Consider the following 19,877-nt stretch of genomic DNA (forward strand, 5'->3'; position numbering starts at 1 on the left):
ATAGGAGCTTACGATTTCTTCTGGAGCACAAGCGAAAATGTCCACAAAACCACAAGTAAAAAACATCGAAATGTATAGAATAATGCCAATGCAACGACTGAATTGAAAGTTGAGAAGCTTCCGTGTATTACGAGTATTTTGAGATTCAAGAATCTCGCTAAGAACCGTGTTCTCGATGTCTCGTTAAAAAAATAAAATATTGTGAACAAAATTATATGTATAAGTGTCATTGGAAAGTAAAAAAATCAAGTAAGAAGTCACAAGTAAAAAAACCAAGTGTGTAAATGTTCTCCATACAGCGATTAAGTTTATGCAGAGAAACTCGCGCAATTTACGAGTACTTCGAGACACGAGCATATCGCGAGAAGTCGAGTTCTCGATTTCTGGGGTCTCGAAAATTTCGCTTGTGTTCGAGAAGAAATCGTAAGCTCTAGTTACAATCCACGAAAGCCAAAAACCTTTCTTGAATTGTAAAATTTTTTGCTTTCGAATTGAAATGAAGGCGCAAAATGAACGTAGTCTGTTCAACGTGACTAGCATCAGGCGTAGCATAAATGATAATAGCAAAATACTTGGCTTTCTTGCGTTGATCTAATATAGTTTCCCCTCACGTTTTTTGCACAAATTTATAAACAGCGTTTTGAGCCAGCTGCCAAATGAAATATTTATTCTTAAATTTTAAGGAAAAGGACTTTTCAAAATGTTTTTTACACTTCACTACAATATTAAAACGAAATGCAGATATTCGTTGCTTTTGAAATTCGGCTTAAAATTACACATGGCACAACTAAAGACTTTCCTGAATTAAAAAAAAAATGTCTTAGTACCTCTAAATCGCGGGTCCCCTCAGAAACCCCGGGCCCGGGGGTAATCCCCACATTCCCCCTCCCCTCTTGTCAGGCCTGGAGCTCATTATGGATGACCGCGTAGCTTCAGTAGTCTGAAATAGTTCGACTGTCCACTACGTTAGGGTAGTAGCACATCCGGTCATTTGTTCGACTGGCTTGGGAAAGCTTTTGCTTCACCACTTTGAGTGTTCCTGCGAAGGACAAAGCCTCGCCTGGTTAATATATGTGCCTATTAAATTAACATTTGTAAGAGGATCCGTAACGTGTAGGTGATATTTAAACTTGGTTGATAGGCTATAATCCATGTGATTCACTCCAAGAGGGACTAGTTGGGGATAGGGCCGCTAACTTTAGCAAATGTCAAATCGTAAGACATGTGTGTTGAATGATGAGTGTGAAAATCAAAATTAACATTTTAGACGCTATTTTATAGTTAAGCAAATAAACAACAGATATTTGAATATAAGGCCAATTGATTTTCAAGCCCTTCTCATGCGTATATATATCTTCAACTTAAGTATGAGGTGATAATAGTTTTAATGGAGTATTTAATCCCCTACAACCTGTTAAAAGATTTTGCATCACTGATTTCGCTTTTTCTTTTAGCCAATCGGGGTATAGAATTTTTGAAAAAATCGGCACCTTTTTCGGGCAACTTGCTTTTTTAACAACTTGAGAACAATTTGAAAACATGTTAGATTTGGGTAATTTTATTGGAATTCATTGTTCTTTACTTGTTCTTTCTTAGTTGTTCTTTGAAAGCTTTAGTTGTCGTAGAAATATTTTTCCGTCCGTCCGTCCGTTAACACGATAGCTTGAGTAAATTTTGAGGTATCTTGATGAAATTTTGTATGTAGGTTCCTGGGCACTCGTCTCAGACCGCTATTTAAAATGAACGAAATCGGAGTGGGCGTGGCTACTTTTTCGATATCGAAAATTTTGAAAAAAAGGAAAATGTGCGATAATTGATTACCAAAGACAGATAAAGCGATGAAACTTGGTAGGTGGGTTGACCTTATGACACAAAATAAAAAATTAGTAAAATTTTGGACAATGGGGTGGCACCGCCCACTTTTAAAAGAAGGTAATTGAAAAGTTTTGCAAGCTGTACTTTGGCAGAGGTTGAAGATATCATGATGAAATTTGACAGAAACGTTACTCCTATTACTATATGTGTGCTAAATAAAAATTAGAAAAATCGTATGACGAACACGCCCACTTAAAAAAAAATTTAAAGGTCAAATTTTAACAAAAATTTAATATCTTTACAGTATATAAGTAAATTATGTTAACATTCAACTACAGTAATGATATGATGCAACAACATAAAAACATAAAAGAAAATTTCAAAATAGGCGTGGCTCCACCCTTTTTCATTTAATTTGTCTAGAATACTTTGATGCCATAAATCCAACAAAAATTTACCACTCCTTTGGTAGGGGCATTGATTCTATGACGATAAGTATTTTCTGTGAAAATGGGCGAAATCGGTTGAAGCCACGCCTAGTTTTTATACACAGTCGACCCAGTGTCCTTCCGCTCAGCCGTTAACACGATAACTTGAATCGATATATCTTTACTAAACTTAGTTCTCGTACTTACCTGAACTCACTTTATCTTGGTATAAAAAATGGCCGAAATCCGACTATTGCCACGTCCACTTTTTCGATATCGAAAATTACGAAAAATGACATAATTCTACACCAATAATGAAAAAAGGGATGAAACATGGTGATTGGATTGGTTTATTGACGCAAAATATAACTTTAGAAAAAACTTTGTAAAATGGGCGTGACACCTACCATATTAAGTAGAAGAAAATGAAAAAGTTCTGAAGGGCGAAATCAAAAGCCCTTGTAATCTTGGCAGGAATACTCTTCGTGGTATGACATATATAAATAAATTAGCGGTACCTGACAGAAGATGTTCTGGGTCATCCTGCTCCACATTTTGGTTGATATCTCGAAAACGCCTTCACATATACAACTAAGGGCCACTCCATTTTAAAGTCCCCATTAATACCTTTAATTTGATACCAATATCGTACAAACACATTATAGATTCACCTGGTCCACCTTTACGGCGATATCTCGAAAAAGCGTCCTCCTATACAACTAAGGCCCACTCCCTTTTAAATAATCATTAGCGCCTTTCATTTGATACCCATATCGTACAAACGCATTCTAGAATCACCCCTGGTCCACCTTTATGGCGATATCTCGAAAAGGCTTCTACCTATAGAACTAAGGCCCACTCCGTTTTAAAAAAAGAGTGTGGACGTGTTTTTTACTGCTCTTATTGTTTTATTGTTTTTGCGTTTACTTTATTGTTTTGTTTGGTATAAACAATGGATGACTTCTGTGGAAAGTGCAATAAAGGTTTCGGTAGATCTGATACTTTGATTGTTCCATGTAGTGGCTATTGCAAACAGCTCTTCCATCGCGCCTGCTGTACAGGGCCTATCACCGAATATGACGTGAAACTGATGAAATCTAACCATAATATTCGGTACCTGTGCCCAGACTGTGCTAATGCGCCTGAAAAACTCTGTAAGTTATTTGAGTCTGTGCTTGCTATACAAAAAATTGGTTTAGAAACACTAATGACTGCCTTTGAAATTAAATTCAAAGATTTGGCTGCGCAAATTGATACACTATAAGCTAATGTGAACATAGTGCCGTTGCATTACAACAACGAAAACAATAAGGGTATTGTGACCGACAATAATGTTGCAAAAAAAAAAGCAAAAAACACCAAAAAAGTGTAAAACAACATGAAAATATTAATAATACGGCTTTATTAGCCGCAGAAATAAACGCCTTAAAGACAGTTGTAGTTAGCTCTTGTGCTTTTAGTGCTAAGAACAATCATATTCTTAATTGTGATAGTTGTCGCTCTGCAGATATCGATTTCTTGGCATTCTCGCCTTTGCCCAGTACCTCACGCACTCTCCCTACTACCCCTCTGGCTTCCACTCCTGCTAATAAACCTGTTAACACTGATCCTAAAATTAATGTTGCTAAAAATACTGCTGCGATCAGCAGTGCGCCGTCAATTAACCATACTACTACTACGGTTGAATATATTTCTGCTGCTCTGTCTGCAGGGTCTGCTGCTGTTTCTACTGACGGCTGCCCTGTTTCTTCTGGTCGGCCCGTAAAAGTTGCTGCTAAACTCAGCAAAGTTGCCTATGCAAGTTCTACTTTAAATGCTGCAGATAACATTATGGATGAAAGTATTGTTGAAATCGAAAGTTCTACGTATGGAGACACTGCTGCAGCCCGGCCTGCCGACTTGGGCGGTGATTCCAATTCTCCAGCTGCGTCCCGGCGAATGGACTCTACAAACATCATTGGCATTACAGGTGCTGGCATTTTGGGCCAAGATCATAATCATTTGGCCTCCATTTCAACACAGCCTCCTGTTTTTCAAAATGATCGAAGAGAAGTGACAGCCGTTCCGCCTCGTAAAGTGATCTTTGTATCAAGGCCGAATGCATCACTATCGGCAGATAATATTTCTAATTATATCTGCACTAAGCTTGGTGCTGAAATTAGTGGCATCAATGTCTTCAAGTTTACTTTTAAATATGCGAGAGACAAAGCTTCCTTCAAAATATCGGTTCCTGATAAATATTTTGATAAGGTACTGGATACTTCCTTCTGGCCGACTCATTCTGTGGTTCATGTATACTCCAAAAAGTATGTCAATACGACCTGTGCTGTGAGAGCAGCACATACCTTGATAGCTATCTACCGTTCTGTTCAAAAGGTCGGGGAGTTGATAATATATCCATAAATGGCACCCAAATGCAATTGAGTATATACTATCAAAATGTCTCCGGAATGCGAACTAAGTCTAACGCAATGTACAGTATGAGTTCGCATGCAGACTTTGACGTGTTCGTTCTTATCGAAACCTGGTTAATCCTGAGTTCCTTGATGCTGAGTTTTTTGACTCTAACCTGTATACTGTCTATCGCAAGGATCCCGATTTTTCCAAAACTTGCCTCTCTAGAGGCGGTGGAGTTGTAATTGCCATACGCCGGCACATCAAATCATCGATTGTGGAGCTCAAGGATAAAGACTCGCTTTTGGACCAACTTTGTGTCTCAGTTCGTGGCGTCTCTGAAATTTTTATCTGTGCGTCATACATTCCACCGTCTAGTCTAGACTCACTTTATAAGTCTCATGTAGATAATATTACCGATTTAGTTCGTTCTTGTGATAAGTATTGGTAACTTTTGCATATTAGGTGACTTTAATTTACCTAATATTGAATGGTCTTACGTCGACAATAACGACACATTGGTTCCAAACAATGTAAACACCATTTCTGAGATTTACCTTATTGACAGTCTCTCAAGTATTAGTCTTTCTCAGATCAACAGCTTCACCAATCAACTGTCGAGAATTCTTGATCTTGTCTTTCTTAATGATAATTTTAACTGTATGGTAACTGATTGTCTGGAACCTTTGTCGTGCTCTGGTTTGCACCACATTCCGTTTATCCTAGAAGTAGAATTCTATAACTTCGAAAGTATTGGTACTCTAAATGAGGATCCTAGTTTTTCATTTAGACGTGGAAATTTTGAATTTGACATTAAAGAAAACCCTAGGGCGTTCTGGAATTATGTAAATTCCAAAAAACGATGCTCGAGTATCCCGGCCTCAGTCATCTATAACTCTGAGCATGCTTCATCGACAGCTAAAGCGGCCAATCTTTTTGCAGCCTTCTTCTGCTCTAATTTCGTTACGCCACCGGAAGTCACGCAGGAGTTGCCCACTGTGGTTGACACTCCCATTAACTTTGGTGCGCTGTCTCTATCGATTGAAGATATGGTCGATGGAATCCAGAATATTAAATCATCTACCTATACTGATATTGACGGCTTATCGTCTTATCTTTTGAAAAGTTGTTTGGCTCTGGCTTTCCCCCTCCTTTTAATTTTCAACAAATCTTTAGAGTGTGGCGAATTTATTGATGCGTGGAAGATAACCTTCATGAGCCCGATTTTCAAGTGTGGTAACAAGAACAATGTCGCAATTTATAGGCCCATTGCAAAATTATCATCTGTTTCAAAATTATTCGAGTGCATCGTGAAACAAAAAATGTATTTTGCTGTTGAACCTTTAATCATTGAAAGTCAGCATGGTTTTATGGCCGGTAGGTCCACTGTAAGAAACCTATCTATCTTCTCTGATTTTTGGCTATCTTCTTTTAATGACCGTTGTCAAGTTGATACTGTGTACACTGATTTCTCAAAAGCATTTGATAAAGTTAGTCCCTCAATCCGTATTTCTAAATTGGCCCGCTTGGGCTTCCATTCGATGTTTTTATCACGGATTAAATCGTACCTTCACCAGCGTAGTTGTATTGTGGTTATAGACAATGACCCTTCAAAACCCATTCACAGCCACCTCTGGGGTGCCTCAAGGTAGCATACTTGGGCCGTTAATTTTTGTTATTTTTATAAACGATATTTCCACCTGCTTCCAGCACTCTAATTTTCTATTATACGCTGATGACCTAAAGATTTTCAATACCATCACAAACTCTGATGACGTGATTAAAATTCAATCTGATTTATATAACGTTGCTGTCTGGTGCAGTGCCAATAACTTGCCACTAAATGTCAACAAATGCTTTCTTGTAAACTTTTCTAAATCTCGTGGCCTCATTCCCACTTCCTACTCCCTTCATGGTACCCGCCTCTCAACTCTTAACGAGATAAAGGACTTGGGTGTTATCTTCGATTGGAAATTTTCTTTCACGACCCATATAAATTCTACTATTCCTAAGGCGTATTCACTTCTGGCTTTTATCAGGCGTTGTTGCCCAGACTTCACGGATCCCTACACCTTCAAGTTATTGTTCACTGCTATAGTTCGTTCGAAACTGGAATATGCCTGTTTTATTTGGAGACCATATCATGAATGCCATATTGTTAGGCTTGAACGTGTGCAAAAAACGTTTGTTCGGTTCGCGCTGCGCTCGATGAACTTTTCTGAACCGATTCCATCATATAAAGCCAGGTGTTCACTTATCAAAAAAGAGTCCTTGGAATGTAGAAGAACTGTCCTATCGCTCACGTTTGTTTATGACATCATCAATGGTGTAGTTGATGCACCTTGTCTCCTTAAGAGTCTCCGTTTCCATATCCCTATAAGGCCTCTTCGTAATGTACCTATTTTCTATACGGATTGTGTCCGAACCCTCTATGCCTCAAATGCACCTTTCCTTAGAGCTATGACGGACTTTAATCGCATCTCTGATTCTTCGGCTATTGATTCTGCTCTTCCTAAGTCTACTTTTAAAACAACACTTACTGATATCTTTTCAAACTGATTAATGTTCTGGTCAATTTCTTCGTAGCATGTAAGTTTTATTGTGTCTATATTCAACTTATGTACTATACTATTAAGTAATTATCTAATTTTAATTAAACATTGTTATCTAGTCTGTAAGGGCTTTAAATGCCATAGACTGAAATAAAGAAACAAAAAGAAATAAATATAATATATAAAGAAATAAAAAAATAATCATTAACACCCTTCATTTGATACCCATATCGTACAAACACATTCTAGAGTCATCCCTGGTCCACCTTTATGACGATATCTCGAAAAGGCGTCCACTTATAAAACCAAGGCCCACTCCCTTTTAAAATACTCATTAACACCTTTCATTTGACACCCATATCGTACAAACAAATTCTAGAGTCACCCCTCGTCCACCTATATGGCGATATATCGAAAAGGCGTCCACCTATAAAACTAAGGCCCACTCCCTTTTAAAATACTCATTATTACCTTTCATTTCATTCCCATATTGTACAAACACATTCTAGATTACCCCTGGTCCACCCTTTATGGCGATATCTCAAAAAGGCGTCCACCTATAGAACTAAAGCCCATTCCCTTTTAAATACTCATTAACACCTTTCATTTGTGCCCATATCGTACAAACACATTTAGAGTCACCCCTTGTCCACCTTTATGGCGATATCTCGAAAGGGCGTACACATATAGAACTAAGGCCCACTCCCTTTTAAAATACTCATTAACACTTTTCATTTGATATCCATACCGTACAAACACATTCTAGAGTCACCCCTGGTCCACCTTTATGGCGATATCTCAAAAAGGCGTCCATCTATGGAACTAAGACCCACTCCCTTTTAAAATACTCTTTAATACCATTTGATACCCATGTCATACAAACACATTCCAGGGTTACCCTAGATTCATTTTCCTACATGGTGATTTTCCCTTATTTTGTCTCCACAGCCCTAAGCTGATTATGTAATGCTCGGTTACACCCGAACTTAGCCTTCCTTACTTGTTTTATATTTCATTAGGTATGCTCAAATGTGCAACATTGGGTATGTTCGGCCAGGAATGTCAGCATGAATTATCTAGCATCACAATTTATAAAAAAAGATATTTTACTCAATAGAGAGAAACTTGCTTTCCCACCACGTATTTGCAACCTCGCCACAAAACGAAATGTCAAAATTAATTATTTTGATGCTTTTCGTTGATGTGATAAATATACGAGGTGTGTTCAAAAAGTATCGCGAATTTTGTGTTTTTTTTTTTTTGTAAATTATTTATATATTCATGAATATCAGGGGACAAAACACATCACATTCAGAGTAATCCCCATAGGTTATTATACTATTGTGCCAATGGTTTTTCCAATATTCGAAGCACTGTTCCTCCTTCGATGCCGTCTTTATCTCGTCAATCGTAGAGCAGCGTCGTCCTTTCATTGGCCTCTTCAGGGAACAAGAAAAAGTCGCATGAGGCCAGATCTGGGAAATACGGTGGCTGAGGCATCATTACTCTGTTGTTTTTGGCCAAAAAGTCGCGTCGACATTGAGTAATTTCCATTTTCTTCACTTCATCAATTTTATCGTCTGTTGTTGAAGTGCTCCGGCGACTGGCACGCTCTTCGTCGTTCACATCTTCTCAGCCTTCTGAGAACATTTTGTACCACCAATAAACGTTGCTTCGGTTCAAGGTAGCTTCTCCGTATGCCACAGTCAACATTCGGAATACATCGTTTTACACACAAAATTTGATACAGGTTCTTTGATCCATTTTTTTTTTTTTTTGAATGAGTAAAAAAGAAGACGAGCCAAAACACGTGCAAGCAAAGCAGCTGTCAACAATTAAGTGAACATTCAAAATGGCCGAGCTTGTCGGCATAAGTACGTAACACGCGAAAATTCAAAATTCGTGATACTTTTTGAACACACTTCGTAGTAGTTCAAGACTTGTATAAGATCAATAAAATAAATAACTGGCTGTCTTTACATCAGCGGTCATCATTTAGTGAAATAATTATTGGCGCCACTACGCACGTATTATTATTCTCTTTCGTCTTTATTCGCCTTTAATTGTCGCTGAACAAGCAGAGTAAAAACATCGAATGAGGCTATTGTTTATTTGCGCATTTTCGCATTTTGAAAAAAAACGCTCATGCACAGAATGTTTTCATGGTTTAATGTTAGCAATTTATTTTGTTTAAATTTTTCATTAGACTCAATCAATAAAGTAGTATTTGTATGGCATACTTACGAATTAAGGGCGAATTAATGGTGACTTATAACCATAAAGCCATATCCAGATAAAACAGCTGATCGAACCTACCTTATGGAAAACAATGTAATCGATTAATGGTGCCATACCATAACGCTAACTCGATTACCTTGATTTCCATAAGGTAGGTGTGATCAGCTGTTTATCTGGTTATGGCTTTATAGTTATAAGTCACCATTAATTCGCCCTTTACTTTTTGTGTGTTAACAAACATACGTGCATACGCCCCACCTCATTGATTTTTCATCAACTACTAAACCACTACCAATAAGATGATTTTAGTTTTACAATACTGCCTGCTTTACATTAAGGCGAATCTGTATAAGGTTATGGCAAAGCGAATTCAACCAATTCGCCGAGCAGAAGAATGCCAAGTCAAAAGGAAATTTTCATTGATACCCAGGCGTTCTATGGAAAATAATCAAGAAGACGCAATCAGCTGTTGGGATAACAACACCTGGTGTTGAATTCGCCTTGCTTTACATTAGTTGTTTTACGTTAGTTGTAACTTATATTTCGCATATTATTTATTTTATATATTCCAATACTTGTATGATGAATTATAATACATAAGAACAAGACCTGCTACATAAATCCAGTGATGATTTTAATCAGGGTTCAGAGAATGTTTGAAATATAATTTTTTTTCACAAATTATTCTTTATAGCAAACACTTGCTTCGAATTTTTTTGTTCTTATCATTCCCAAATATTTGAAATTTATTGAAATATTTATACATCTGGAGTACAGGTTCAACTAATATCACAAATAAAAATTTTAAAAATTTGAATTTTTTGAGTAAGCACAGGAATTTGTTCACAAATATTTGAAATTTTTTTATTTATCTTACCATTTGTAATACGAGTTAATTGAAAAACAAACATTTGTTTTCATTCTCCAAAGAGTTTCCTTCATAGATCATACATAAAAATTTTTTACATAGTGTTTTGTGTGAACTAGTGTTTGGAATGGGCAGAGTTTCACATATTGACAAAATAAAATTAGTGCCACACAATGCAGACACAAATTTGTTTAAGTATCTTCGTTTTGAACAAGAATTAAAAGGACATCTCTTGGGAAACATAAAACGCCATTATGAAGCAGTTCATAAACATAATTTTGGTACTAATTCCATCGAAACAGATCTGGTAAGAAGGCGTCAATTAACGAAGGCACTATTAAAGTTAAGCAGGGAGGAGCTTTGGAATTGCTGCGTTGGATAAGTAACAATTAAAAACATGCCCTTTAGAATTTTTGACGATGAAAAATATTTTAAGAAATCGCTTCAGCCATATAGCGATACCTAGTCTTTAACTATAAATTCCAAAAACTTTACTGAGCATTTAAGCTTGTGTGCTACTAAAATAAAACCCAATTAAGACATATTTTAAAAGATAGAACTATAAGGCTAAGTTTATGATCGAGCATAATCGCATCGCGCTATGCGACGAGAATCGCTTTTGGCGTTCAATTTTATTAGTGCATATGGAGATGTTTATGACCAAGAGATTTAGCGTAAAGCGAATTAAGCGATTACAAGCGACCAAAGCAACGAAAATTTGCAACCAAAATATTTTGATTTAGTTGAGCGAAATTAGCGAAACAATATGGATGTTTTTATTGAAGAGGTACGTGACAAGCAGTGTTTGTGGAATTTGCGTCACCACAATCGCGATTGGATGCACTTGATATTTTGTTTCGTATGTATACTTTTTAAATATTTTTTTCGTAACGAATAGCTATTTTCTAATAATAAAATTTTACGAGTTAATGTACGCATGTTGCTTCCTCTACACTGCCACAACGTGAATAAAAAGATGTTGAGTTACTTATATTGTTGAGCATTCCATTCCTTGCGATTTCGCTCTACTATAAACACTCAATCGCCAGCGATAACGCTAGCGAAAATGTAACGAGCGATGAAGCGTTTCTCGTCGCATCGCGAGATCTATACACGCATTATGATCTATACAATTGGTATGATTCAATTACGACAAAGGCATGGCTAAAGTTTCATCAAGGATGAAATATCAAAGTGCTTAGATAGTTACGGAATATGCCTAAAACATATATATTCCACAAGTGATAAGGGATCCAACATGATCAAGGCATCCAAACTCTTGCTTCGCGATGTAGAATAAATGCAAAATGAGTTCATTTCATTTTTTTTCACTCTTTTTCGACTTTGTTTTTTAAGGTTTTTTTCATGACCTACTAAAAAATGTTCATACGCATACCCTGTCCGACCCAAAAATGTCCGCTAAAAACGTTAGTGATAACAGTATTTTTGAAAAAAAAAAAAATTATTTTTTAACGTTTTTAACGTTTTTAGGACATTTTTGGGTCGGACAGGGTATATGTACATGAAAATTTTACAATCAAATAAAAATGTGTTTAGTAGATCATGAAAAAGCCCTTTAAACTCAAAGTAGAAAAAAAGTAAAAAAAAAAATAAAATTTCGCACGCTCGAAAATTATTTTGTCGGGTATGCGTAGTGGAACTTTTTTTTCCTGAGCCAAATCCTATCGAAAAATCGATGGCGCGATATCGGTTAACTTTCGTCCATACAAATTGAAACACCCTAATGTATATGTCTTCATAATTATTATTCTTCGCAACTAATTATAGCGGTTATAAATAAAGTCGGGTGACGAAATTCGTTTATGTACATTATCTTCTCCTTTGGTACTTAAAAATGAAGAAAAGTGTTTCTTACATAGCCGAAATACTTGTCGGGAAACCCCTATCCCAATAGAAATCCAGCACCAGAAAGGCTCTCATTTACATGGACAGTGTGATAAGAGAGTGATATGAGACTTTGTTTACATTAGAAAATCAACGGTGCCATGGCATCGCCATCGCAGCCTTTCCTACTAAGGGCCCGGCCGCTTCATATGAGCCGTTTATTTTGAAAGTGGCATAAGTCATTTCCAACTCATGGTCTTAAATGCATTGTTATTTTTGAACGAATGCATATATAGATGGTTCTACAATTATAAAATAATAATAAGAATTGCATCTTTTGGATATTGGACTCTAAAAAACTGGAGGCGAGGAGATATACAAACAAATTACCACTGAACCTAAACGACATGAAATGACTTATGCCACTTTCAAAATAAACGGCTCATATGCTTGTCACAGCATCTTTACGTTTGTCAAAGATCATACGAGGTTTTTTCGTTTCGTAATTCATTGCAACTGTTTTCAATATTGCAAGTCGAAACTCTAAAGGAAAACTCTTTAATACACGCGTCACTTTATAAAGCAAACCACTTATGCTCTTACAGGCGCCTATCGTGGTGAACAGTAGGCGAATATTTCGGAGTGGACTCTTTGAAGCTCAGCTAAAATCTGAATCTCCACACCTTTAGGTTATCGTGTCTCAAAAATAGGTTGCTTATGTTCCTCAGGGCGCGGGATCGAGAACGCAATAAGCCCCGCAACACATATATCTGCTGAAATGCCTATGATAAATAGGAGGAATGTTTGCTTAAGAATATATAAAAAATTCAGTTGTATAAATGAAATGGAAGCAGAATATTTGTCAAAATTGTATAAAGGCATAAATGAATTTAAAAAAAATTGTTTTTCCGAATTTATAGAATATTTAGCTATTCGTCAGTAATAAATGAAAACAAATGTTTGTTTTAAAATTGATTCGCAGACGGTATAAATAAATGAAATGAAAGAATTTTAATTCTTTGTAAAAGAATTTTTCTGAACCCTGATTTTAAAAACTTTCAAATTCTGATTCAGCCAACAAATCTTATTTTGATAATTTTTTTATGATCCAGTAGCTTTTTCTGATCAGTTAGATAACGTCAACAATTGCTAGCTGGGCTAGTTTCAGAATCTCATTTAAGCGGAATCTTTCAAAACTCTGAGATATCATTTGGCGACAGCGATTACTGGGAGCCGGCTTTTGGAAAACGTTAACAAAATTTGTATATAATATATACATAAAAACGTACATATATCTGTATGTATATTGCATATGCAATTGTACCATATATGCAATACTTCTATATCACTACTACTGAACTGTGCAGCCTGTTAAACATTACAGTACAGATATACAACGAGAGAAGGAGACAAAATCTCAAGGCTGTCGTTAAATTTTTGTAAAAAAGGGGTTTCAATATATGTACATTTCAACAAGATTGCTGCTTAGCTGTTATAAGTAAATTTAATATCAAAAATGTCGAAGCGTTGTTTTTGTGTGATAAAAAGAGAGACAAATTTAATAATATAGGGAATTGTACCTTCGACGGCGTATCCATTCTAGAGGCGTCTTCAGCGTCTACTAGTATCCTTCAAAAAAAAATAGCGAGGTAATAGATTTCGAGTTAGCAAATGTTTATGTTAATACGATGTGGGGATTGTCTGTATATGTGGACAATGTTGTTCGTTATATAGCTGGCTATGTTGCTAGGAAGGTACAAAAGAAAATAGAATGTTCCACATGTCAAGGGTAATTGATTGGTGAAGAAATGCCTTTACTTTAAGTTCACAAAAATAAAGGTCCGTTTGTCGCACCATCTGTGGACGTATGTAATATTTGTATAGTGTCAGAGAAAGCTTTAAAACAAGTTCTCAAGGCATGCTCAATTGGAAATGCAAAATTAAGTTTAATAAATAAAATTTTTCAAAATACAAGTGATGAATTCTCCAATAGTATCATGGACAATCACATAGCCATCGAAAATTTATTTAGCAATGACATCTTTAATAATCACCGGACACAGCTGTGTAAGGAAGTAATAAGTTTTTATTTGGATATTCGATTGTTTTTTGAAAAGAAAAAAAGTATGGACGAATAAGAGTATGTTAGAAAAAATTTACAAAATTGATATTTTTTCAACAACAATAGCAGCCAGCCCAGTACTCATATTTTGTTTACTTCATCAAAAATTTACTTCATTAAAAAACTCAAAATAAGTAAAATTTTGAAAACATTTATATATCGTTTGTCAAGCTAATTCACTTTAAATTATTTTTAAAAACGTTTTAAGAAATGCTTGTTGGGATGTATGTATAAGTATATTTTTATACATGTATATTTGAATTTTTTTCATTTCAAAAATATGAATTCTTTGCCTTGTTTTTTTTTACTATTTATATAAATAATGTACTTTGTATGGCTGCAGCCCATGTTTAAATAATAAATACATCAAGCCTTGTATTGTATTTGTTGGCCTTTTCATTGTTTAATCGACTAAATAAATAAAAATAAATGTAAGGCGCGATGACCTCCGAAAATATCTAAGGCCGAGCTTCTCTTCCAATTTGCGTTGTGCTCCTCTTTATTTTCCCTACAAATTGGCCGGACGGGACCTACATGTTTTATGTCGACTCCGAACGGCATCTGCAAGGCAGATGAGTTTTCACTGAGAGCTTTTCATGGCAGAAATACACCCGGAGCGCTTGCCAAACACTGCGGAGGGGCGACCGCGCTTAGAAAAATTTTCTTCTAATTGAAAAACTTTATTTCTAAAATTTTGATGTTGCTTTGCCCGGGGTACGAACCCAGGGCATACGGTGTGGCAGGCGGAGCACGCTACCATCACACCACGGTGTCCGCCGACTAAACTGAAATTTTATAACAATTAGTATGCAGAAGTTGGGTAAAGGGGATAGGACCCGTTGTAACCTCTTTAATACTTTTTTTACACACGCTACTACAATTCACTAACACTAACAAAGCCAGCGCATGCGCAGAACATACAGTTGCACAGTTTCAGCAAATAATTATTGACAGAAAATTTGCACATTAGGAAGATAGGAAGGTGTTGATATAGAAGTATTATATATATGACTTGTACATACATACATATGTCTGTTGATACCCTGCAAAACATCGTGCGATCAATCCCTAAAGAGATTGATTTCTTTTGTCTACGTTTTGGCACAATTATCCTTTTTAGTGCAAATCTTTGTAGCCCATTTTAAGAAATTGATGTTGTTTTTATTTTTATTTTCGGACTTTCAAAAGTTATATGAAGAAGAATATAATACGTCGACAAGGTGCATTCACAAGTCCCTGAAGATGATTTCTAATTGAAATCGAAATATCGACAAAAGAAATAAATACAACATATATGGTATAATTAATTGCATTTTTATTACTAATATATATGTGTCGCCTAGAGCTCAGAAATTCTTCTTGATATAACATTTTAAGAAATGTTAAAAAAAGGGCAACGAAGTGAGTTAAGATTACAGGTGATTGAATCGAATTATTTAAGAAAAATACGGAGCCCTACCTATATCGAATCTAAATTACTAGGGCCTAACAACTACGCCAGAGTTAGGGTTAAATTCGGAGAATATTTTGTATTCCTTTTTTAAAAGCGCTCGAACAACTTTCATCAAATAGATTAGGTGGCTTGGCAAACCCTTCGATTGTTTTTCTGCCATGAAAACTGCGACTGGTTCCTAATTGAATCATTATTGAACCGAAAAGGGCTTGGCTTCATACGTTCCTATATGGATAAAAAGGGGATTGGTTCTCTCGACCCCTTTCGGGTGTAAATGGGTACAATTAGTCTCTTCATAGGACATGCTCAAACAAAAGGGAACACTAAAACTCATACAAAGAGATCAAAACTGGCATTGGCCACATACTCCTTTGCGACTCATCCCGGATTCATCTTAGACTATTCGCATTTTTTGCAGGGTAAGTTTCTTCATACACATATGAACATATATGTATGTATGTATGTATGAATGTATGTAGATCGAGTATGTAATTTAAAAAAAATTACGAAGTCTCAGCACGTTTATGCGAGTGAATTCGTTAAAACCGTAAAACTCTCACAATAATTACTAATTCTACTTATTGCCGCTATATATTGCTCTTGCAGATACACCAACTTAGCCTGAATTACATTGTACACTTAATCATATGCACCAATTTTTTCACTCACTATTTAAAAATTTCGTATATCTAAATTGACGAATTTCACTCTGGACACCTGGACAACTGGACTATAATTACATGAAGGCGGCATTTTACCACTTTATATAGCCAAAAAATTGGCAGAAAGCATTACACTCTAAACAATGCCTGTTGGAAATTATTGCTGCATTTGCTTTTATTACCCATCATATAGCCGCAGAGAGGGCGCATCACTTATGGATATACATACTAACGAAAAAGCATGTATGACAGGGGCGTCTTTACATTATCGAGTACACTGAATTTTTGGAACTCCTTAGCAGTTTGTTTTGCCTCCTTGGCAAAATAAATTCTAATAAGTAGTATCAGACTACAACGTTTTAATATATAAAAAAATAAAAAGCAAAACGATGACATGAGTATTTTGCAAATTCGAAAGTCACCACCTCAGACGTACAATACTGCCAAAATTTAATTCGTTCAGAAATTTCTATTCTTTCTATTAGCGAAGTCAAGTTTTGTGATATTACCAAAAATGGGTTAAAGGTACACTTCAGTATTTTCGGGTAGCATTTGGGAAGATTCGAAGTTGTTGCTTAAAGTACAGATTATCACTCCCTTTTAAGCTCAATAAGCTCCTTAATTCTTTTGGTGCCCTTTGAGGCTTGTTGCCTTTATGCGCCCGTCTAAAGACAGACGCCAGGTCCAAAAATACGCTTCCGTTTCGAAGTCATACGATAGGCAAGCGAATATGAACTAACGTTTAGTATTTAAATTTTTTAAGCTTAAATGTAGGTATATGGATTACAAAGTGCAAATATAGCGTTACAATGTAATATCAATATATACCAGTTAGCTTGGATATTTAGGGTTAAAAGTCACACAAATCAGCTATTCGCAATGTTGTATATCATTACATTCCCTAAATTCTCACCTGAAATGATTTTTCATGCGATCAACCTTACGCGTTACAGCCGGAAACCGAAAATTCTACAAAACTCCGGTTCCGCTCCCATTTTTTCCAAGTTTGTAAATTTCCTTCATGTGACTTAGGGGTTCTAGTGTTAGTCTACAATACAAAATTTGAGCGAATTTGCATCATTTAATTGATATGGGTAACGGAAAGTTTGATTAAGAGATCGCGGTCTCGGCGCTTTGTTGAATAAACGGATAACCCCATGAATAATATTCTAGGTCAGACTTTCAGAGCACGTAAAGGTTTACAACTATGTAATGACAAAAACACGGTAAACCCCTAAAAATCGAAATATTTGTGAAAAACTAATATATGTGACTTTGACCTTGATTACCTAAAAATTGGCGGCCCATGGCTCATAGAAAGGGGATTTAGTCAGATAAAAGTAAAGCCCTGGGATCATATTGTATACAAAAACTTACTGTATACTTCGTATCCTCTCGCGTATTTCCATTGGACGATTATGCATTTTATCTTTTTAGAATCTGATTTAGTTGCGCAGTAAACTGCCTAATTGAAAGCTTGATATTTTTATACGATATTTAAGATCTAACCAACATAAGAAATTTAGTTCTTGCCGTACCATTGTTTTGAAATTTTAAACGGAAGGAAATAATTCACAGTGTATTAATATTCATAATAAGAACCGGAATTCAAAATAAAACTAAAAATACATTTTAGCTTTTGTGCTTTCTTTCCTACTTATATAATTCAATAATTGCTTTATTCACATTTATTGTTTGAATCCGTTTACGTTAAATTAAGTGCCCTTGAATTTACTACGAAAACATTAAATCGGACTTTGACATGTAAATATAAACCACTTCAGCAGAAATAAAAAATGCTTTCCTTTTAATGCTTGCTTCAGTTCATTGCATACTTATTTTAATATTTCTCAGATATACGTAATTACGTTTGTAGCCATCCTATGAGGAGCTTTAGAAGTTTCACACATACCCGCCAAAAATATACGTAATATTAAAATGCTAATTTTGTTCGATCAATAAACTTAGGCCAGTGTATAAAAATGTACTGCATAAGACAATAAAATACCTTGTAAATTGACTAATTATTCCCATCGGCAATGAATCACATCCCAATAAAAGCCGCTTTGATGGTTTTTATTCTTAATGCATGTAATCAGTACCGTTATTCGCTAACTTTTTTAACATTAGCAAGCCGTAAATTAACTAACAAAAACGTTAACAATTCTGATATTCACTAATTTCTGTCAACCCTAAAACTTGACAAAATAAAACCAGATGTTATCGTTTCCGATTTTGGCAATTGGTAATTTATCGTGGTTTAGTTGATGTAGTTGAGCTAAAAGTATATAAAACAAAGTGTGATTGAATTTGACTATTCTATCACAAAGTACCGGACTCTAATGTCATAAAGAAAAAATTCTTAACCCTTTCAGATAGTTTTTCAAAATATTTTGAATTTAAAATTTGTGAAAGATAGATTTTATTCTTAAATAAAACACCATCATTTGCAACAAGAACACGCCAAGAACAGTGGGATACATGTACACTTAGAATATTTCGCAGCTTACATGCCCATGTTGTTGTTGTAAAGGCCTTAAAAGGTTTTGGGGAAAGTTGTCAATGTTGATGGTCCTTTTCCAAACGTATATCCAGTACGCTCCGGTAACAAGCACAATTATGGTAAAAGCCTGAACGATTTAATATGGCCACATCGAACTTTCTAGGCAATCCCGGGTGGGTGGGGTTGACAATTGGTTTGCGGAAGTAGGTAGGTAGAAGTATGAAAAGGGCACAAGGTATTAAGATTGTGGTCCGTGTTACAAGAGCAAGGACAGCAAAATAGTTCATTTTTTCAAAACACCAGCTTGAGAACAAAGACGCAAGCGATATGGTTGTATTAAAAAATTCAATTTCAAGGAAAATGAGGCTGTATCCAGGAGCTATTCCCATCCCATTGAAGCGAGGCCTTCAATTTAGGCACAACTAAGCAAAACACCATATATGCTTCCTATTTGGAAACTCAAACCGAAAGCCCTTCCCAAACCATTTCCCGAAAGAAGAAAATATGAAACATGGAAGTAAGGCTCGAGGAGGTTTGGTGTATAAACTTAAGAATCCCACCAAAAAGTAGTTCTCCAAGAGGGAAAATAATTAATTTGGAAAAGCAATTGGCCAATTGAATACAAAAAAATGGCTTAGACGAATGTAACTTATGTGTTTGGTGTTATTGAAATAAGTACCGTCGTTTACGTATTCTTTTCTTAGCACTTATAAATAATGCTGTCACGCAAGGGGGAAAAAAGAGAGGTGAAGAAAAGCTACATTTGTTTCATGAATCAAATACTAGAGGTTTCTTTTCCAATGATGACAGAGCTCTGATACTCCCAAATTTAAAAATCTGGATGGGTTGCTTTTACGAATTAAAGAAAACGGGGAATAATTCAATCCCCTTCAGCGAAAAGTGTATTAGAAAAGTACCTTCAGTTGTTTATTAGTAGTGATAATAAATTTGTAAACGCCAACAGGTTAAGGGTGAAATAATTCATTTTCTTATAAGT

The 19,877-nt window shown here is 35.7% G+C and overlaps 1 protein-coding gene across 3 annotated transcripts in view; it reads right to left on the minus strand.

The window, feature by feature from the left end:
- The window catches only part of Phk-3 (Pherokine 3), a 136,797-nt gene extending 118,257 nt beyond the window's left edge, over nucleotides 1-18,540 (minus strand). Inside the window, exon 1 of one of the 3 annotated variants that reach the window (XM_067772913.1) lies at nucleotides 18,386-18,540. Coding sequence is in view for 1 of the 3 variants with exons in the window: in XM_067772911.1 (XP_067629012.1) it covers nucleotides 17,916-17,918 (3 nt within the window). In the remaining 2 variants the exon portion in view is untranslated. Of the gene's footprint in view, nucleotides 1-16,384; nucleotides 16,497-17,915; nucleotides 17,934-18,385 lie in introns of those variants that run through there. The other 2 variants (XM_067772911.1, XM_067772912.1) reach the window with 2 other exon arrangements.
- Between the last annotated feature and the right edge of the window lie 1,337 nt (nucleotides 18,541-19,877).

Source organism: Eurosta solidaginis, chromosome 3 (assembly GCF_040869045.1).
Source record: "Eurosta solidaginis isolate ZX-2024a chromosome 3, ASM4086904v1, whole genome shotgun sequence".
Taxonomy (NCBI): Eukaryota; Metazoa; Arthropoda; class Insecta; order Diptera; family Tephritidae; genus Eurosta; species Eurosta solidaginis.